This window comes from Zonotrichia albicollis, chromosome 9 (assembly GCF_047830755.1).
Source record: "Zonotrichia albicollis isolate bZonAlb1 chromosome 9, bZonAlb1.hap1, whole genome shotgun sequence".
Taxonomy (NCBI): Eukaryota; Metazoa; Chordata; class Aves; order Passeriformes; family Passerellidae; genus Zonotrichia; species Zonotrichia albicollis.
The window spans coordinates 37,599,649-37,622,266 of NC_133827.1; the positions used below are offsets into that span (position 1 = coordinate 37,599,649).

Sequence of the window (22,618 nt, forward strand, 5' to 3'; positions counted from 1 at the left end):
TTAGGCAGGAATTTAATCCCACGCTTGAGAGATGTCCTGGCCTCAGTCCATATCTACTGACTTGCTGGTTTCACCTGGACTGCTTCAGCATCCTATTGTCCATGGGACAGGATATTCCAAAATACCTGGAGTGAAAATTCACAGCTCATCCTTCTCTAACCAAAGGCACTTCCTATCACATGGATAAGGATCAGATGTGGGAGCATTCAGATGCACAAAGTGAAGTCACCTGGGCTAAAAAGCATTTAAAAAATAAATGTAAGGGCATCCAGTCCTCCCTGCCCCCCCTTATTGTTTGGATCTGTTTTTCATCGGGATGGAAGAAGGAAAATAAGATCAGTAGCAACCAGCAAGGGAAAGAAAAGGCTGGATGCAAGGGACAAATGGAGGGTAAGTGACACGTTGGGTTTGTTTTTCTCTGCTTCTTCGCTGCTACTGCTGGAAGACAGCAAAAACAACTCCTACTTTACTGGCTGGAGATCTGAGTGAATTCCCACTGTGAACAGGCAGTTGGTCCATTAAAAGGCAGAAAAGGCTTTCTTAGTAAAACACAGCAGCCCCCCATCTCCAGCACGTCCCTGTGCCACGGTGAGCGAGCGCTTTGTACATCTCCCAAAGCAGATAACAGAGGCAGGGCACTGGGATGGCTGCAGCTGGCTGGGCTTGAAGGAACACCAAACCAAACAATGACATAACCCACAGCAACAGAGGAAGCCCAAGCTGGATCTGCTGCAACAACAAACCACTTACACACAGGACCTCCTCTTGGAGCGCTCTCTTTTCATCATTTTGACCTGCTTTAGCTTCTTTTTTCTGTCAAAATATTTTTTCTTTTTATTTTCGGCAGCTTCCCTCTTGCTATGCTGTTACAGCAGCTGGCACGCTATGTGGGGTTGGGAAGACAATAAAAGCTTTGCAGATAAACCAAGCAGGGCCCACCTCTCCATCTTTTGGTCAAGTATTTGTCAAAGAGGCTGAAACTCCCTCCTAAAACTTTCCTGGAGCTCCTGACTCCCACTTTACAGGTAGAAGGCTGATGTTTTGTGCTCTCTACAAACTTGGCCAACAAACACTTTTCCTAGCAACAATGATGTTCTCCACACTCCTCGAAGTGTTGTACAACAGCTGGGATGCATGGAATTTCCTTATGCTTAATTTCTTCCATTTATTTCTGTGCTGCTTCATGCTTTGTCCCTCTCATTTCTCTTCAATCCCTGTGACTTCCCACACTCAAGGGTTGTTCTCCAGGCTGAGGAACCCCGTGGTCACTCAGGAAGGGATGTGACTTGTGCAGAGCTGCACCTTGCTGTCAGCAGCACCCCAGGCTGCCCCAGGTGACATGGCCAGAAAATCTCCAGAGGCTTCCCCAGCTCAAAGCAGGAGCAGGGGATGGTCAGAGCACGGTGAAATACCCATGCTTCTTAAAATGTGAAACTGGCTCAAAAGGATGTCTGACACCAGCCATGAAATTACACCACCTGGCATTTACAGAGATTTCCCCTCCAGAAGAAAAGGTTCCCTTCAGTCCTGACTGTCAGAGCCAGGCAAAGCAGGAGCCTGAGCACCATGAACACACAACAAAGGAGGCTCAGCACTCCTCCTTGCACTGACAAAAGCACAAATCTGACAGCACCAAGGATTGGTCTTCTCTTCCCAGCTGGGTCACTGACAGCTCCTCTGCATCCCACCACAGGTGTGGCTTTGTCACCCCTGAGTGTCCCTGAAGGGACAGAGGTGAGCCCTGCACTCTCCAATAACTGAGGTGGAAAGCACAGTCCCTAAGGAACAGAGGGACAACTCTTCAGAGTGCCATTTTAAAGTGCCTTTTAAAATCCTGCCCCATGCCAGTGAGGAAATATTTTTCTCTGAAATACCATCCCCTGTGTAAGGGGACAATGGCACCAGTATTGCACACAAAACCAAAACTTACTTCTTCTTGATGTTCAAAAATATGACCACAGGCAATTCTGGCCATAAAACCCTTTGCTAATCTGCCTATTACACAATAAGAGCATTTTCCTGATCAAACACAAAACTAGCAAAATAACCTGCAGAACTGCATATTTGCACAGAAAAACAATCACACAGCACAGCCAAAACAGACTCCATAGGAGTTCCAAACTTGCTGGAGATTAAACAGAGCTCCTCAGCCAAAATTAACAACTTCCCTGGCAGTGAACCTCACAAAGCCACCGAGTTTGCTGCAACAATGGGGAGGCAGCAGAGCACTTCCCCACTGCAGAGGCACAGCAGAACTCATCATGAACTAAAAAAAAATTAAGAAAATAACTGCAGGCTAAATTTTGCCCTCAGTCACAACTCCTCAACCTTGCTGGAATCAAAGAAGAAATGCCTTCTTTAGATTTCATGGTGGGCAATGCAAAGTGTTGTGGGATGCTGGGTTTGAGCAATAATCACTTTGAGCAATATTTCAGTCTCAGGAACAGAGTCACAGCAAAGCAAGCTATTCATCCTCTGAGAAAGTAGGTCTTGATTTTTGTCTAAGCATTTACATTAAAACAGAAATTTTACTTCTATGCACTACTTACACATCTTTAAAAGACGTTAGATTCCACAGGACAAAAAGTTTGGGCTTTTTTTTTTTTTTTTAATACAACCATTCCAAATCATAGTGCTAGAAAGGCAAAGATTTTCCATGAAACCTGCACTGGGATTTTTCAGTGGCAACCTGGTGAGATGCTGCAGTTACAACATTCTTTAAATGAACCCCAATCTAAGCTCTTCTGTCCCCAATGTAAATTACTGACCCATTTTTCCAGGTGAAAAGTATGGTACAATCAAATTGCAATGAGTGGTGGAGGAGATCACAGTAATCCCAGAAACCAAATAACATCTTTCTCTTTCCACAGCTCAGAGATGGGGGAAGGCAAAGAGCTTCCCCTCCCTTCTTTAAATCAACCCAAACACCTCCAGATTGACAGCAGAACAGAAATAAATTATCTTCCTCATGACAGATGACAATCAACTGACTCAAGCAATCCCAGCCTAAATTGTTTTGCAGTCATGTCTGAAGGATGAACTATGACTATATGAGCTAGAAGGATATTAAACAGAACGTTTAATAAAGACTGGGGGCTAAATTTATAAAATGCAGAAGTCAAAAAGGCTGATGTAATCTTATCTGTGCCCTCTCACGACTGAGATGGGAGGAATGAGTTCAAGAATGTTTAAAAATCCTGATCTATAATGTCTGTACCAACTTCATACTAGTGAGCTGAAGGAAGTGCATGGGCAATTAGCAGTCCTGTATGGGACAAGGCCAAAATGTGATTTTGGATATTGGCACAATCAGTTTCACCACTAAGAAGCCTTCCAAATATTTAAAACATTTCACAGAAATATCCACCTGATTACTGCTTGCTGGGGAGGATTCAACAAAGCTACAGGAATTTCAGCTCATTCTGGATTTCATTGCTGAGATGAAATTCAGGGACAAGTCACATGAACTGCAGTAAATCAAAGCAGCTGCTTCTAAGCACAGCTCCTTAGAGGGGAAAAGAAAAACAAGAAAAAAAACCAACACAAAACCAAACTCAAGCTTCAGGACAACATCTTTTATAATAAACCTTGGAGAAAATTGAAATGGCTGCTTCATTTTAGAACAGTTTAACCTTTCTGTTAACTGCAGCACTCAAAGCATCACCCTGCATTAAGATTCCTCCTCTCCTTAAAAGCAAATATACTGAAGGTCACAAAAACTTCAGAAATCAAATTCCACCCTTCCTCAGAAAAGGAGGAGTAACCGATGGGGTTTGAAGCACAGCCTAAGAGAGCTCAGTAAACAAACCCCATTAACTTCAGGAGGACATGAAATTTCATTTCACCACCTTTGCAAACCCAGCTGGAAACACACACGGACATTGTTCAGAACATCTGGCTCTACAAATAAGTGTTGTTCATTAAATCATTAGACTTAAACACGTTTTGTTTTTTATAGTCTGGAGGGAGGAAATGTTCTACCTCTTCCCTATAAATACCCTGTCCCTTTTGGCTCCATGTCCCAGATACTGCCAAATAAGGGAATCTCAGTTCCCTTCCTTTGTCGGTGGCCCATGTTATCTCCTCCTAACTGGTGAGGATACACTGCTTATCTTACTCTGAGGCTCTCAGATCTTGGTGTAACTCTTCTCCCCATCACAGGCATTTAATCAGGATGAAAATGTACTTTGAACGACTTTTTAAAAATTTTTTTTGCTGTTGGGTGGGTATCTATAAATTATGTAAACTTCTATGAAAAAAGGTTTGGATTTCAGTCTTCTGGATTTGACTGTCAGTTGCAGCAGAAGCTGCAAATTCCTGAGATAATATGAAGATCCTCTGGGGGAAGAGGTTGTGCCTTACATCATTCAGCACTGACTTCCTGATAAATGATGGAGCAGACAGTTTGGCCAGCTCGCCCTGCCAAGGAGATCCTGCTGGCAAAACGAGGCAAGGGAGGGATAAAGCAGATGGGAATAAAAATATGAGAGCCTACAGAAACTGATCAGATTGGGAAAAAACAGCTTTGAGGTAAAGCACCAACCACTGCCAAAAGGGTTTATGAGCCCTAATAAGGTCAAACACGAGCCCTGGAGCCAGATTCCCTCACTCTTTACTAGATATGCCCTCCACGTGGACTTTGAGCTGTGTTTCCTGTAGCTGGCACACTTAGGAAGATTAGGGAGCTTCTAATGAGATTTATTTTGTCACAGCTGCTGTGATGAGACTGAAAAGTGTAGTCAGAGCTGTGGTGACCCATTTGTGCCCCGTGGATGGCTCAGAGCCATGGATGCCCAGACCACCAGTTCTCAGAGCACCTCATAACCATGCTGGACCATTTGTATCCACACTGCCCTGGTGTTCTCTTTGCATTTTCAGGTAAAAAAAGCCTGAACAAAACCAAGTTTGAGGCATTTCCATTCGCCTTTAAAAACAGCTGACACTGAAGATGGGAGAATATTGTGCAATTAAATTAGGAGGTGCTCCCACTTAGCTGATGAAGAGAATCCCTTATCTACAACTTCTGGTGCCAAAGTTGTGAAGCTGGTTCTTTAGTCTTTCAAGATAAGTGCATAAAAATAGAGTGTATCTCCTCCCTCCCTGTGTCAGCCCTTCCCAGCTTGCAGAGCTCTGTGCTGTGGAAGAAGGGAGGACTGCCATGGTATTCAGGCTTCCCATAAACTCTGGGTTTGTTCCTGCAGTGTGTATACAGCAGGAGAATAGAGAATACCTCCCTGTTTGTGACGGGTCACATGCAGACAAGATTTCACAGGCTGGCAAATTCCTGGAAATTATCTGCACACAGGCAACTTCTGGGAAAGAGTTGGTCAAGATGCCTGGGAAGGAAAAACCCCCAGGCCGCTCAAAGCAGAACACTGCTGGGTTTGGAACTGGGCAAAGCTGAGGCAGGGAGGGCACTGGGCATGGATCTGCTTTCCAGCACCATCTGTGATATTTAGCTTTTACCCTTCTCCATCAAAGCCCCCGTGATTTCAGTTAAGCTTCAAGACAGCAGAGGAAACAGATTTGTTTCTCTCTCTCAACAGAGTGTATTTCAGTGATGCTGGATAAACATTTTAGCCATTCTTTCTGCTGAAGAAAAGTCACAAATTAAACTCGTGCAGGCACACAGAACTTGGGAATGTACTGCACCTGAACCCTGCAATGTGTTTCTAATACAGCCATCAGTCTATATAAAGCTCACTTAAGTGGTTATTTCATGTGACTATTAGGCAAAAATATTATTTGGGGAGAATCTGTGTGGCCCAACTAATGGAGCTCAAGCTGGTACACAACGTGTATCTGACACTCATAATCACTTTGTTTACTGCCTGAACAAGCACTTCACAGCCCATTATTTTAGAGAACATACCAAAGATAAAGACTGTTGAAGAAACAGGCATATTTCCAAATAGAAACAAACAAAAGCACAAGCTCAGCCATGATGTGGGAGATAAGGTCAAGGCACAAGAATATCACACTGGAAATTCTGGGTGTCACAAATGAACACTGGTTTCTCAAGTTCAGACTGTGCCCTAATTAATGCATCCTATTTCCTCTCATGCATTGAAACTTACAGGAAAACAGAACACAAAATCTATTTCTAATGAGATATAAGTCTGAAGAATTCAGACAAGTAGTATTAATGGCTAAAACTTAAAAAAATGCAGTAGGAACAGTAACACCATTTAGAGTTCATGTTTGATGCTGATCTATCCTCTCAAGATTCCACACGTTTCTGGTTCTACTAAATATTATGTTTCATTATTTGGTATAATACTAAAATTCACTCAACCTGACAGATGTATTTTACTCTTCTGTGTGTTTTTCAGTGCTATTAATAAAATCACTGTGTCAGTTCTGACAGATTGTTTTCAGGAGACAATCTTATTGAAACTCCTTATTTTATAGAAGCAGGTACATTTAGGGACACCAGAGAAGCTGCATTTAACATAGGGGTATTTTGTATATCAGCAGAAAAAACATTTATGACCAATTTTGTCTGGAGAACATTTCTACAATGAAATAACAAATGTCTATTAGCATGTACCAAATCATCAGTTGCCAGCTAAAAGAACATAAAATTTACATGTATTGCCAGTGTTTCCCAGCCTCTTAGCTTACATGGATCAAAAGTGATGAAACTACTCTTCTAAGCTTTTAAATCTAGAGGATATACAGGCACAGATAAATGTATGACTCAATAAGCAAAATGGATTCAGGACCAAAATAGAAAAGAATTGACAGGATCTAGAATGAGTAAGAAGAGGAACTTCGCCTTGTTCCTGTCTGCACTGAATCACAGCTTCTACAATTTACCTTTAATTCACAGGCTCTGGATTAAAACAACAACCTGATACAGTTAAAAAAATAGGAAAAAACCACACTTTTTCCTAAGTATACTTAAATGTTACACAGGAGATTGAGAGACAACATGATGGGGCTGTACCAAGAACGCCTCAGCTCTGGTTTTTCATCCCTCACCCACTCTTGCAGAGCACATCCCTCCCCATTCAGGGATACCTGAGGGTACTCCTTCACCTCACAACTTCTGCTTTGCCAAGTTAAGTACTTTCTTTAAAATGTTTTCAAATTAAAAGCACCATTGTCAGGAAGTGCTCCTGCCAAGCCCATTTTCTGTGTATTCCCAATGCATTGCCCTCAAAGAAATGAGCACACAGAGCTACCCACATCTCCTGAGAAACTTCAAGCAGCAGCAATTTGAAGCTGTGGTTTTCATCTTTCAGAGTAGCTGGAGACTGCTACAAAATCAGATTTACAAAACCTCCACGACAGGAAAGCAGCACCTCTGAGGCTTGCACACAGTGGAAGTTTATGATCTGTCAATAGTCTGCAGCAGCTCTTTGAACTGTCAATTGATTCCCATGCTTTTCCCTCCCTTCTAGACGTGTAAAAAGCACATCAATGCCACAGAGCAGTGAAGTGCACACCAAACTCAGTGTTCTCACTGGGAAAGCAAATGTGCTTTTCAAACCTGAGTGAGATGAGTTCACAGACACCAGGTCAGTGAGAGGGCACCAAGGCCTGGGCAGGACTGGACCCTCCCTGGTGCCTGCCAGGCCTGGATGCTGCTGCAGGAGCCAGGAGCAGCGTGTGGGACGTGTTCAACCTTGCTGGCTCCTCCTCAGCAGCATCTTCATCACACTCTGGGCTAGAAGGGCTGATCTGAAGCCAGATCTTCTCAAATGAGAAAAAAACCTTGTTTAGGAACACTTTCACAATGGCACACAGCGGCCTGGAGGCAGGGTCTGTCTGTCCTGGCATCCACCTCCTGCACAGGATGCACACAACAATCCATTGCCCACTTCCCACTTTTACCCACTTCAAGTGGTTTACTTTCGGCTGTCTTAAGCTCTGCAAACTTCAAAAAGGATTTATAAATAAAAAAAGATTTTATCTCATTTGAAGAGAGGGAAAAAAAACAACATGCTTTATAAGGAAATAGGGAAAAGCATTGTCAGAATGCTCAAAACTGCTTATGTTCCCACAGTACTTGCAGCCACACACAGAACTTCTTGAACTACCAGATCACTGCATGGCCAAGAAGGAGCCACTGAGTGCATGAGAAGGAAGTGACTCAGACTGAAATTCATAAAGGACAGCATGAATGGGACAGGATTTCCGCTTACAGCTCTTTTTACATGGCAAAGCTCCTTTACAAAAAAAAACCAACCCACAAAAACCCAACCCTGCTCCCCCTCCTGTCCCATTCTGTTTTTGAAACAGCTCTGTGGAAAAGCTCCAATATGGATTTTAAATCAGAATCCTAGTATCATACCTCCAAGCCTCCTACCTGTACAAAACATCATCCATCATCCTACCAGAAACACTCAGAGAAATTGGTAAATTTTCAGTCAATTATAAGCAATCAGTTTCCCTTTTTTTGCCTTAAACCAGCCTATTTCCAACATAACTAGAAATCTTTATTTACAAGTGCACCACCCAACACAGCATGATGCAGTCAATGGAAAAGGTCAGAATTGCACTTATATCCCCAATCTGAAGCCATACATTTCCTAGTAAAAATAGAATGTTGCTGTTAGAGAATCACCCTGGGATTAGGGGGCATTATAGAAGCAAAAGCTTGTTTTTAATATACCATCATGCTGTACAGAGTACAGAGGTGCACAGGCTGGATCCACAACTGGAGGGGTGACTGAACAATAATTTAACAATAATCCAGAGTAATTTACTTAATTTCTGTACTGATCACATTCAGAATTGATGATCTATAACCCCATTTCTTCTACCAGTGAAGTAGATTTTTGGGGAACCCTTCCTTCTTTTAATATTGGATAATATTGGAAGCTGGGAGTTATTGATATATGGCAGAATTTTCCATGGGAGAATAGATTTGGATGGAAAAAAGTTTTTTTAAAATTTTAAAGTTAAATATCACACATACTGTGATTTTTCAGGGAAAAGGGTTGAGTTGTCCTTACATTGCATGCAGGACATTTTCTACAATATAATTCACATGATCCCAGAGTGGTTTGGGATGGACCTTGAAGATGCTCTTGTTCCATCTCCTGTCATGGACAGGGACACCTTTCACTATCCCAGCCCCAACCAACCTGGCCTTGGACACTCCCAGGGATGGGACATCCACAGCTTCTCTGGGCAGCCTGTGCCAGGGCCTCCCCACCCTCACAGGGAAGAGTTCCTTCCCAATATCCCATCTAACCCCTTCCAGTTTAAAGCCATTTGCCCTGTTCTATCACTCCATGCCCTTGTCAAGAGCCCCTCTCCAGTTCTCTTTAGGGGGTCTAAGGTCTCCCCCTTCCCCAGGCTCAACCCTCTCATTCTGTGTTGATAAAGAAGGTGTTCCATCCCCTTTATTGTTCCTGCAGCCCTGCAATAACCCCAGCCCCAGCAGAGTGGGTGTGCTGAAGAAGGAGGAACACAGCCCTCAGAGAAATCACTACCAAAAAGCAAGGAGCAGGACAAGCATCACCTTGAGCACAGGGGCAGCAGATCCAAGAGCAGAAACTCCCACTTCCCTGCCACAAATCCCCTGTGTGGGATCATCTCTCCCTGCTGATTAAAGCAGACACTCCAATTGCCTCTCTGAGCATCAGCCCAGGGGCAGAGAGAGGTGGCCCTGGTGAGCTCCCACCCACACTTCCAGCACTCGGGCAGCTCCCAAATTTTGTTTCATCCAGCCCAATCCCTAAGGACAGCAATCACTGTCAGGCTGCAGCACTGTGTACTGACACAGGCTGTTCTCTGCAGCAAGCAGAGCTGAGCCTGAGCGAGCGCCTGCTCCAGCTGTGTCTGGGGCTCCCAAAGCCCCCTGCCTTGCCAGCAGCTGGATCCCAGCACTGCTCCATCATCCAAACACCCCAAAGAAGCCAGCTCCACTGCAGGAGCACACACACCCCACAGCCAGATAGGAAATGACAGGCCACCAAGCACATCACAATCCCAACTCAAAAATCCACGCAAACAAAGCCCTGAGCTCCAGCTCTCCCTCACCTTATTCCAAGTTTTCCTGCAAATTCATACATTCCTACTCCCCTCCTATAGAGTTTTTTGGTTAAGTGGTTTTCTAAATAAAGATTTATCCACAAGTTTTATACATATATATACACATTTTTATATATTTATGCAGCTAAAAATAGGTTTTCCAGGCTATTCTGCAATGTTGGAAGCAGCCACACAGCACCATCAAGTTTTAACTATTAGCAGGCTGAAGAGATACACATCCACAAAACCGGTAAGTTTAAACCCCTTTGCTACTTGTTGCTTCTGACACATTCATTTTTTTCTGGCTATTCTAAAAACTGTCATCTTAGCATAAATCAAATTAGCAACTCTCACCCTAATTACCTGTGTGGCCAGGTTAGTCAGGTATTCATCAATGAATCCCCAAATAAATAAAGAAGAAACAGAGAAGATAAATATAAAGTGACAGATATGATTAGAAGCTTGTAAATATCAAGTAGGAGGTTATTTTATTTTAGGGAGCTGCTTCATGAGAACCTTTAAAAAACCTCTGTGACCTTTCTGCAGAAATTTGAATATAAGTTTGCATGTATGACTATAATAATACACTGATGTCAAAAACCTCACATTTGAGCCCACGGTATCTTTTTTTTTCCCTTTTAATATGAAAAAAATTCTCCCATTCCTGCCCTGGCCATGGACTTGCTGCAGAGCAGGTGATGCCACTCCAGGGCTGCCACTTGTGGGTGCAGATGCAGAACCTAATTTTAAAAGGCAGGAGGGTGGGACAAGGAATGCTTATTTGCACAGCCTGCTGTTAGGGGCTTTTCCAGAGCTGGGGGAGCACTCCATCCCTTGCTGTCCCCAGTCTGAAGGCACTCTCTGCCTGACAGGACTGGATGTGCTGTAGCCCTGACTCCACTGATTTTCTTGCCATTTTAAAAGCCCTCGTGCTCTTCAGCTGCAGCACAGCAGACCAGTCCAAAGCAATGAATTAGACAAACACAGGTAGGAAACCCTTAGATAAGATGCTTTTAAATAATTTCTGGATTATTTCAGAAGTGATCAGCTAGGCTGACTCAGTATCCACTGAACCAATATTGTAAGACCACACTTTTTTCCAGGTCTTTCACACATGTGCTTCAAACACCTCATGTATTCCACCTCAAAGAAACACCTAAACATAAATAAGAATAATAAAGTTTGCATAAGCTGATTGGCAAGAAATAACTAGAAAGTCTAATGCAGTGATTCATTTTCTTGGATTACAGCACTCCCAAATACAGCTCCTTACTAATTCTAAACACCCTGAAGCACGTCTGCAAATCCTCATTCCTTATCATGCCAGCAGCATTCTTTCCCCCTCTTTGGCTATTGATACAGTTAATTTTTGTAACTATTTCTTTTAGTTATGTCTCACAGGTAAAAGTACAGAGGCATATAAATATACACTAGAGATACATAATGGAAAACCTGTGTTTTATGCATCAATTAACTCAGGATATTTCAGAGTGTGCTACACTATGAGTATCCTTGACATGCTGCTTTGGTTACTGCATCAAAGTTTGTTCAGGCAGCTGCTGCAGCAGTCATCAAAGAGAAAAGCAGAGAGGAGAATGGCAGGTAGGGATAAGGGATCGTAACAAGTTACTAAACCGAATTTAGGTAGAACTTGCTGTGTGCAGAATGGCTTGTGATAAATGAGATTTGATTACAGTAAAGCATTGGGTTGTTATCCAAAGTTTTAAATTTTTAAATGGCAAGTCTCTGAAAATGCTGAAGAAAATTATTTCAAAAGTAGCCAGATTTATTTGACCACTATTTCCAATGGCTAACATTAAGAAATTTCTTCTCAGTTCTGTTTTCAACTAATCTTACTTTCACTGAATTTTCACATTAAAAAACCCCTTGGTTTTTCAGTCATCACCTCTAAACTTTCTAGTAACTTTACCAGGTTAACCTAGCATATTCAAAGTAGTGGTTCCTAGTAGTCAGATTTTGCTTATAGCTCAATTGTCCATGAAGTTTTTTGTGAAGTGCCAAGGTGCCTCTCCGAAAAGCAAAATTTAACCGAGACCTCACCCATAAAACACATTTCTGCTTCCAGCAGATAAAAAGAGAATGATGCTCTTCTATATAGCATCTACCAAGGGAGCAGTCACAAAAGATGGGGAGGCACTGGGCTCACCTTACAAAACAAACACAGCCCAGCAAGCCCAGCGCTGGGATTTAAGTTCACACCGTATTAATGCGTGGGTGGGAGTGTTTCTTGGCACGGCCACTGGATCCACACAGAGGAGGTCACAAGCCGGAAAGGTGCAATAAAAAAGGAATTAAAAATAAATAAATAAAGCTCTCTTTTTTACCATGTGGGTCTTGTTCATTTGACTTTGGGCTGCTCCTTGCTCTGCGCTCCGGTTTCTTCAGGGCCGGGGCTGCCCCGCCACCGCTGCTGGCCCCGTTGTGGCTCTTGGCATAGCCATTGTACACCGTGGTGCAGCTGCCTATATGGCTCTTGTAGATGGAGGAGGGAGGGCTGTTCAGGCGGTTCTGGCGGTCAATCTGCCTGTCTTTGAGTTTTTTGTGCTGTGGTTTGCTGTACTGGTCTTCCCTGGTGATGTAGCTGGACATCCCGTATAGTGGTATGATTTCTGAAACGGAACGGTTCACCCGTGTTAACTCAGAGCAACAAAACAACTGAGAGGGGTTTTTTTCCCCCAGAAAACCAAATTTCTGGTTATCTCCAAATGAAATTACTCCAGATGTTCCTGGAGGTTTTTAAAAGAAAATACTTTTTTGCAATGATTTTGTATTAACTGCACTCTTTTGATGACAGAATTTTACTTTGGATGCATGTGTAAAATACCACTATTGGGGTGATGTTTTTCCCTTCCCTTTCAGTTTTTGTGTTTCAGGGACAGCTTACAAGCAAAAATCCAGACAGAACTGATCTTTTGGAAAAAGCCTTCATAAGCTCAGAGCAATTTAGCATTTTCTTCCTCAGGGCCTGACTGGACAGAACAAGCTGAGATGTGCTGGTTCCAAGCTGCCAACCCTGGATTACATGCAATTTAACTTCCCAGTATAAACAGACTTAACAATCATGCCAGTTGTGCTGCCTAAGCAGAGGAGTGCAACATGAAGTAGAAGCTTTGGGAATTAAAACTATCTCAAAAAAAGTTTGAGGATTATCATAAATATCATGAACATTCTTTGGATACACTTCATTAAATACAATCCTCACTTCCCCTTCATGGACTACTCTAAAACTAAGGCAGGTCAACTTGCAGGGATCACAGTATTTCCTGATTTTTTCTATAATTCAGTCTTCCTTTTTGTGCTTCACTTTGAGGGTGAACCTTGAAAATATCATGCCCAAAACAGCTTTGTCTTTAAAAATGGATGCTCACAGCTAAAGCCCCCCACTCAGGATATTTAAGGAGGCTCCATCCATGTAAGAAAGCCACTCTCTAAGTTCTCCACCTCATTCCTACTCTTGGTTCCCCCAGCCCTTACACCTTGCTGAACACAGGTGTGAAAGGCCATTCCCAGCCCCTTCCTCCCAGCTCACCTTGCTCTCCATATATTGTTGGGGGAAGATGATGCTGTGGGAAAAACTGTGGTGGCATGTCCCCAGGTCCGGTGACAGGAGGGTAGAAGGCTGTGTGGGAGTTGTGGATGAAGTGGGGATGGTGTGCCAGGTAGGGGGGCAGGTGATGGGTTGGCGAGATGGCCGAGGGGTAGCTGGGAGGGAAACACTCCGGGGACTGCGGCGTCACCACCACCCTGCGGACGCCCGTGCTGTCTTCTATCACCTGCAGAGAAAGGAGCACGTTAGCAGCACCTGGAACAGGCACACCTCTGAAACAGCACTGTTTACAGCTCATCCTCCCACTGCAAAACAGCTGGGCATGGGCTTTAGCTTCAGGAATAAACACAATTCTAAAATTAATATCAGCAGAAACGACCGCGGTGGTGATGTGGCTTTTCCTGGAGACTCAGATATCCACACTAATCACTGGGAGCTGTACTGCTGCTAGTGATAACTATGTGGGTTAGGGGACAGAATAAATAACCTGCATTTAGGGAGGAAAACAATTGGAAAAGGAACACAAAGCACCAAAATAAGCGTTCTCTTTGGGACTGACCTTACATTCTGCCCATAACATTTATACCACGGATTTTGACAGCGCCCTGCGAATGGAGTTAGCAACACTTTGGGAAGCAGCTGGCACTGCTGCTGTGGAGAGGCTGTGTGTGTGCACACAGACATGTACTCTGCAGGAACCTGCTGTGCTGGCCTACATTTGCAAAGGAGCTGCTCTGTTCATAGCAGGTAGCTGTTCAGGACAAATCACAGGGCAGGGGGTTTGTTTCTGTTACAGAGCTGCTCTATACATCCACACAAATCAGCTCTGGGATATGCATAACTTGGCCCCTAACACCACAGGCAAAGCATGTAAAAACAGATGTAGGAAGGTGGAAATGTGCTTAGGCTGAAAAATGTTTTTCAGGTTATAATTTTTCCAGAGTTGTATTTCTGGAGAACAGTCAACCAGCCAAATTTCAATCCAGACCTAGGAACCAAGCTTTTCTTGAAGCTCATCCAAAAAACTTCTGCCATTTCTTAAATTAAAAAATACAACCACGTAAGAGCCATTTGACTGTGGATGCTGGCATGCACAAGGTGGAAAAAAGCATGAAGGAAGCATGATTTAATTTCATACAACAAACAGGTCGCTGAGAACCTCATTTTCTCTCAACTGACTGATGGCACACAGATGGAGCAGTACCTGTGATGAATGTGTTGTGTGAGGTAAGTGAACGTGCACCAGAGGCACCTGCTGCAGGATGCTGCCACTCTCAGCTGGTTCCCATATTTGTACAGCACCAGCAGAAGAGACTCTGCTGTGGATTGCCCACACTCCAGAGGCTCCCACCACATCCCAGTGTCTCTACTCTAAACCACAAAGAGAAATCTGTACCCTGGAGCAGAGGAATGGCACAGGCAGGTTGTTGTTTGTGCCACACAGCACCAGCCCTGCCCTGGGGCAATGCCCACAGCCCTGAGCAGAAAAACTGCTCCAGCAAACAGCAGCCCCTGCCCCAGGCACCAGCTGAGAAAGGAACCACAGGGGAAAATCCACCCAGGAGTGGCTGACCCAATTCCTGCCCCCAGGGTCTGTGCGTTTGTGCCTGTGAGCTATGGGATGTGACCATGCACACACCATTTCTGTGGCTTGGCTGGCCTCTACACAGGACAATTTTCCATAGAAAGTTAATTCAGTCGCTAGTAACATTTCACAGTAAAAATGTGTTGCTTGCTGAGTAACCAAAATAGTAATTGTTTGGCTTAACATACTTGATTCTACCCTCAGAATTTACGACTTCCACAAGCAATTTGTCAGCTGCCAGCTTTAAATTTCAAAGACTTTGCAGAGTCCTCAGAAGACAGCTGAATCTCAGAGATTTAGACTATCACATCCTTTCAACTGCTCCATTTTCAGGCTTCCTATCTTTGCTACTGGTTCTGCTCCACAGCATCTCTTATCCTGCTGCCAGGTCTCAAACCCGCACTCTAAAACCTGGAAAAGAGGAAAATCCTTTACGTTTAGCACATATTTGAAAAAAACGGAACTATTTATCAAGGACTGTGCACAGAAATGCTGGATTTAACTCCCAGACTCAGATTATGATGTAACTTAATTGAGAGAGCAAGTTCCTACATCATGATGTGAGAGGTTTTCATCATGGCTTTAACTAGTCCAAGCCTCAAAGCCAACTCCAAGCTCTTATCTCTGCATCTAGACCAGCTACATGTGCCTTTTGTGCTCTGCTGAAAGATGAATATATTAAGGAACAGATTTAGACAGAAAGCTTGTACACTGAGCAGCACATAATGTAAACCATATTTTAAATTATTAGGATTCAGCTTCCTGAACTATCATCTATAAAGCAGGGAGGAAAGCTCAGAGTCCTGTCAAAGACCTTTTTGATGAAATTACCCCGCTAGATGAAGCTATAAAATATCAACAGGACTGAGAGAAGCCAGAGATGAGGGGATAGAATGGAAAATTTCATCTGGGAGGAACCTACAACCACCAACTATTCCAACTCAAAGGATCAGCCAGCCTTCCAAATAATTTCAGTTGAAAAGCCAAAACACTAATATCTTTTATTTGTTTCCTCCCAGGCCATGAATGCTGACAGCATTCTTGTTATTCCACGTGAATACATTACAAATGAGCACAAAAACACAGGGGACCTTGCAAAACCCACTTTATTTCCCAATTCTACAGGGCATTTTCTCTCTAAACTAGGAATTATTGATATACATGTACATTTCTGAAGCTAGATACAATTTTTAAATACACTATTCTGTCCTTAACAAATCAAAGTTGGCAATCTGATTTATGTGTTATATGCATCAGGCAGCTATAAAGACTGGAGATATCCATGGATGTGTAAAAACCTGCAGTGAGTAGATTGTAGTAGTGCCATTCTGGGAGACAACACTCAGTTCATCAAAGATAGATAAAATCAGTTTTGATCCATTAATGAAAAAAACATAACTTAGCAGAGAGGTTCAACTTTGCTATTTTAAGAAGAAATCTGCAATTCTTTGTATCTGCTTAAAACCATTTGTCACAAAGATCATAAATTCATCTGGAAACTGCTAAACAGTCTCTATTTCAGTGCCAAGAATCAACAAAATCCTAATCCCTGTTGAGGTCTCTAGATGCAATGGGAATATTAAAAGTAATTGCTATTACTAATCTTAGCACTTTATATTTAGAGAAAACAAATATCTCTGGTCATTTTTCACCTAGAGATAAACTTCCATTATTTTGTGCGGTTTTTTTCAGACAGTTAGTAGGTAAATTGTTTTATGTTGGTATTTTTTGTGCATGCTGGTGAAAGTGGCATGCCACCTCAATAACAATACTATTATAGCATAGTTCTGTGTGGGTTTTTTTCCCATATTTTAGGGAGCTTAATTGCTGCATGAGGTAGGTGATGATCTTTCAGGGCAGTCTGGGCTAACATTACTCATACACAATAAAACTGCCTCCCCCATTGGTTGCCACATTTGGGAAATGCCATTTTAAATGTTATTTGTTTTCCAGTGCAGATATCACTGTAGTAACTAGAGATAATTCACGTATTCAAAGCACATCACACTGCTCCATGTTGTCTCATTTTTCTCCACTGAAATGTAATATTACACTCTAAGGAAAAAGGCATGTTAACTGTGCACAAGTAAATTGCATTTGTATTTTGTGAGATCCAGTTAAAGAAACAACTACCCTCATTCTGTAACACACCTTTACTGTATGAGTTTATATAGTAATATGCAAGTAATTTCCACTTTCAAAAAATACCCCAAACAACCTTTATTTCAACTTAAATTTAATATGTTAAATTCAGCAGACATCTGGAGCATGGCCACTGGGTGGACTACAACCAATACTTCACAAATTTCATAAACTAATTTGAAACTTCATTCATAAATCAATCTGTACCCAAAACCAGTACAGAATGAGCTCATCCACGAGGCACTTGGATGTCAACATTTTATTTATTCATTTAATTTCTTAAAGATGCCAATCCGAGTTCACGCCAGTCGTGGCAAGTTTGCATCACTATCTTTAGAATCCATCAGTATTAAATCAAACACCAAATTAAATCTATACCTTCCGTGTGGAAAATAGACAGATAAACATCTAGAATACTGGCAAGCACTTTGGGGTAATTCAAATCTAGAATGATACAGTTCTTCAGGACAGAGCCCATGAACTCAAAAGGAGCATCACTTCCCGGCTTGCTCCACATGAGATCTGCACAACCTTCCTTCTGTTCACAGCTTTAATGAGGATCACCCTGTTAAAGGATTGGCTGCAGCCTACAGAACCCCCAGAGCAGCTCTGTGAGCAGCAAGCCACACAAAAACAAGGAGATTGTCACTAAAACCTGATGCTAGCCAAACATGCTTTTGGAGAAGAACACCTCTCCTAGGGGACAGGATCTACCCAGGACCAAAATCCTGATTTTCAAGGATGGGATAAATTTCCTATCATTTTAAATGTCACTTAAAGACATTCCTCTTTACAGAAGTTATGCTTTAGTTCTGTCAAATGCCATGTGCTTGGTGTAGGAACATTGAACTGCAGGACCATGGCTCACATGGAAAACCTCAGACCATAGAAACCCTGTGGAGGCTCTTCAACACATGTGCACCTCATGGTCCAACCAGTAAATTTGTCCTTTAGCCTTAAAATTTCTTTGGCAGAGAGCTCATATTAACAAACATGTAAATAAAATAAAAAGTGGAGTTTCGTGCCAAATTTTTTGTCCAACTACAGACAAGCAGCTTCTCAATTTCAAGAAGAATTGCTCCAGATTTATTTCAGAGAGAGCAGTCCTCAGCCAGTAGCACTAAACAAACACATTATTGATCCTGCTTTTTGATATTTTCATTTTTCTAATTCTCCTGATTAGAGCACTACAAACCCTCCCTCTCTCCTCCCAGACATACACTGAAAAGCAGGAACAACAACCCATGAGGATGTCCCCAAATTTAACACCTTAGCCTCCAAATCCTTAATCTCATGTAACATTTGAACCCAAAAACGTTGACATCACACACATTTAATGCAGATTTCTCTGCCATGTCACCCTCCAGAACCAACTTTTACAACAGAGATATTGTCCACCAGGAGCACAGCTAGGAACTTCTCCTCTGGTCCTTATTTAACTAACCCTTAGCCCACAGAGAATTGCAGGGACATGAACCCTGATCTGACAGCTCCTATCTGCCAGAGGTGCACAGAGGTTTCTCTGCTGAAAAGATAATGCAAAATACTGGCTCTTTCAAGAGCTGGTCTTTTGAGAGCAAAACCATAGCATCAAAGATTTGAACTGGAATTTGTTTTCTATTATTTTCCTGGATCATTTCCTGCCCTGGCTAAGCCTCATCATTGGGAACATCTCTTCAACATCAACAAACCCAGCTTCTAGTCACAATTATTAACATGGTCCTTGAAGTCTGGAGAGAGAGTCTGTGTTTGTGCTGCTTCCAGTGGGGCTGACCTTGCAGGGCTCACATCCTGCTACCAATTTTTCCAAAGAGGTGATGAAGCACCACATTAATCCAGGGTTGCAATCATTCGATAACTCATGTAATATTCAGGGCTAACACAGCTCACACAGGCTTGGCATAACAAAATGGAAATGAGATTTCATGCCTTTTTTTAATAGGCAATGTTGCTTCTCTGCAGGGGCATTGCTGTCTGCCTGACTCTTGGATGTACACTTTGGGGACAAATCAAACAAAAAAATCAAATATATTTTGATTCATATCCTAGAGTGCATTAATTTGCTTTATGGTCTTTTGCTTGATGTCTTAAATTTAAGTTGTGTTCTAATTGTTTATCATAAAAGACTGGGTTTAACTCTGAAGCAATAGAAAAAAGCAAAAGCAAGTAAGACAGCGACATTTATTACAACAAAGAGCTAGTTTCATTACTGCAGACTTTCAACTCCTATTTAATATGAAGCAGTCTAAAAAGGCAAGAGACTCACCACAGAGCAGAACACACATTCCACTGCAGAAAAGTGCAGAATACAGAGTTTCCCCCTATAACTTTACAACATATTTCCAGCTCCCTGGAAAAACTGCTTCAGGAGAAGGTTTTTGGTTGGATTTTTTTCTGGTTAAGAAACTACTTAAAGGCTTCTTTAGTGGAATTATTATGGTGCCCCACAAAAAGCTTTACAGAAGAACTGGGCTCAGACAGAGATACAGCTGGAAGACTTTCACCCCTCTGGTTTGAAAAGCATTCCAATTATACACAACCATTTATCTCAGCACAGAGGTGGGGAGGTATAAACATTTTAATATTAAAAAGGTGTTAAACGTTATTTCAAAGGAAGAATAAATCTTTAGATAAACCTCTGTGTGACACGGGCCAGTCTATTAAATGAGGTGAGCCCATGAGGAGCATTAAGCAGCAAATGCTGTCTCAAAACTCCAACCACTCCCCTTGGGAGGGCTGAGGAGGACCACCCTGACATCCTGCCCTCTCTCCTAGGCTAACAAATTCCCTCTCACTTGAAGCATGTTTTCACTCTGTTCAGAAGTCAAAATACCACAGAGTGATTGCAGTATTTTGTGGGATTTAAGCATGACGCCATCCACAATTTTTCAGAATTACACAAGCTCACATGTTTCCTGGGGAGGGGAAGAGACTCCAGGACATCATCTATTTTCTGCTTAACAAGATGCCAAACTATATCTATCAAGAGTTCTTATGCTATTCATCAAGGATATCTGAAATACTTTGTGTACTTTTAAGGAAGCTTTTGGTCCAGGTCTCAAGAAAACGGTGACATTATTTGATTTATTGTATTGATCACAGCTGTTACGCCTTATATCAATCTTTTGTTTTGTTTTTTTGGTTTTTTTCCCTTAGCTCAGAAAGAGTCCAAGCTTTGCAGAAGATGGAAGGAACAGACTGGTAATCTGGGGTTATTTACACAGAAGAGCAGTAGCTGCTCACGAGCTCCAAAACCTTTTCCATTTTTTTTCCATAAATAGGTAGTTAAATCACATTTATTCTTGAAACACACCAAAACCCTCAGCTCTTGGTGTGCTGCAGTATTTCTGCTGGGAAGATACTGAGGATCAAATGCATATTTTATAGCTACAGTGGCTCCTTCTCTCACTTCCATGGTCTCCTGCCCCTTCTGACTGCCACACAAGAACATGAGGCATTCACCAACATCAAGGACTTCTCCCCCTCTCACAAACAATCCAAGCTGCATTTATAGGCTCAGTCTGTGTGCAGAGCTTTTTCAGGTGCCCAAACCCCAAATCTACCCCAAATACCAGGGTGTGAAGGTGCACATCCCTGGTCACTTGTGCAAATGTGGGTGACTATCAGTCAAGTGCACAAGGCAGGAAGATGTGTATAACCGCTTTCATTAAAATTTCTAAATAAACTTCAACCAAGTAGATTTCTCTACGTGGACCAATGCTTTTGCTTTTACATTTAAAAATTCTTATTATTTTTTTAATAAAAGTTTTAATTCTTCAAGAAGCATACCTGTGAGATATAACCAGGAGGCACATGAATAGGGGGAATGGATCCATTGGGTGACATCATGGGAACCTCTGCGGGTCCTAACAGAAAGAGAGTAATAAGATATCAGTTTTTTCAGTTAAAAAAATAGCATAATGGCTTAGAAAAGGTTAAAAATAGCTTTACTTTTGAAGCCTGCAATAACAAAATGAACAGCTCTACTAATTTCTGGTATATGGAAAATGCCTTGTGCCATCATTCTGAGAATAAGATCATTGTTCAATGACTTTACCATATATTCTGCTGAAATAATATTTTCATCATAAAACAGCTAGAACATAGACTTTATATTACCCACTGATCAACTTATACAGCATTAAGCAGTAACACAATATGTCCTTTAGCAGCCCACAATTCCTATATTGAACTCTGTTTAAGTTATTCTTGTCAAAGACATAGGAGCAGGGAACAAAGCAGAAACTGTGTAGCCTGGAATTAGGCAGCTCCCAAGGAAAGCGTCCAATTGTAGCAAAAAAAGAGAAAAGTCACATATGTGAAAAACTATCTATCTATTTAAGAATGCACAAAGACCAAATTCATTATCTCAGCTATTCAGACTAACCTTGGAATGTGGTTATACAAGCAAGAAGCTTATGGTTTCCACTCTGAAATCCAGCCCTGAACATGCAAGTTCCATTTTGAGGCACTGAGTACAAGTACAACAAAGCAAGTGCCATAACCACTGTGCTTCTGGAAATGGAGCCTCACAGCTAAAAGAAAGTGTCTAGATAAAATGGAAATAGTTCTCTCAACTGCTGACTGATTCACCCATTAACTCTGGGAACATCACATGGAGCAGTCAGTAAAGCAAACCCCCCAAACATCAGACAGATGTTTGCAATCAGAGTTTACTGCTTGGAAAAGAAAAATTAATTTCATTCCTTCCTTATTACATATTAAAATCTGACACTGAACTGTTAATTAGCCCATTTGCCCCCATGGTCAAACTCCTGAGAGGAGCTCAGCAGGACTCTGCTCTTTGTCACTGCAAACTGAATTTCAGCTCTGACTGACAACACAAAAGGAAACTCCATCACCTTCTCTGATGGAGAAGCCATCCAACATCTCCCAACCATATCACATTCTAGGGAAGGAAGCTGAACACTAAAACATATGAAGCACTTCAGGCACAGATGGGATGCAATGGCCTGTAGGAGTGACTGCTCCTAAATTTTAGACTCATCTAATGAAACCTCCAACAACAAACTGAGTCACAGTCTGTTGTCTGGTATCAGCAAAACCAGTCCACATTAAATTAGCAGTCATTCCCTTTCCATCTGCATTTTTATACTCCTGCTGCTTCTGGTACAATCAGCAGAATTTCCCTCCTCCCAAAATCCAAGTTACACACAGGAATCCATCTGAGTTATTTTTACCCTCTCTTATCTTGGTTTGTTTTCTCTATCCAGTTATTTACAGTCTAACCAGCCCCTACAGCTTTTACTAATCACATCCAGATTTGAAATATGGCAAACCATCATCAAGTGTATAAGGCAAATGGGAACTCTGCA

The 22,618-nt window shown here is 42.1% G+C and overlaps 1 protein-coding gene across 1 annotated transcript in view; it reads right to left on the reverse strand.

Annotated features, from left to right (window-relative positions):
* The window catches only part of FNDC3B (fibronectin type III domain containing 3B), a 184,442-nt gene that overhangs the window by 73,664 nt on the left and 88,160 nt on the right, over positions 1–22,618 (reverse strand). Inside the window, exons 4-6 of the mRNA XM_074547428.1 lie at positions 21,072–21,148; positions 13,538–13,781; positions 12,333–12,617 (exon numbers count right to left, since the gene is read on the reverse strand). Of these exons, the coding sequence (XP_074403529.1) occupies positions 12,333–12,617; positions 13,538–13,781; positions 21,072–21,148 (606 nt within the window). The remainder of the gene's footprint in view (positions 1–12,332; positions 12,618–13,537; positions 13,782–21,071; positions 21,149–22,618) is intronic.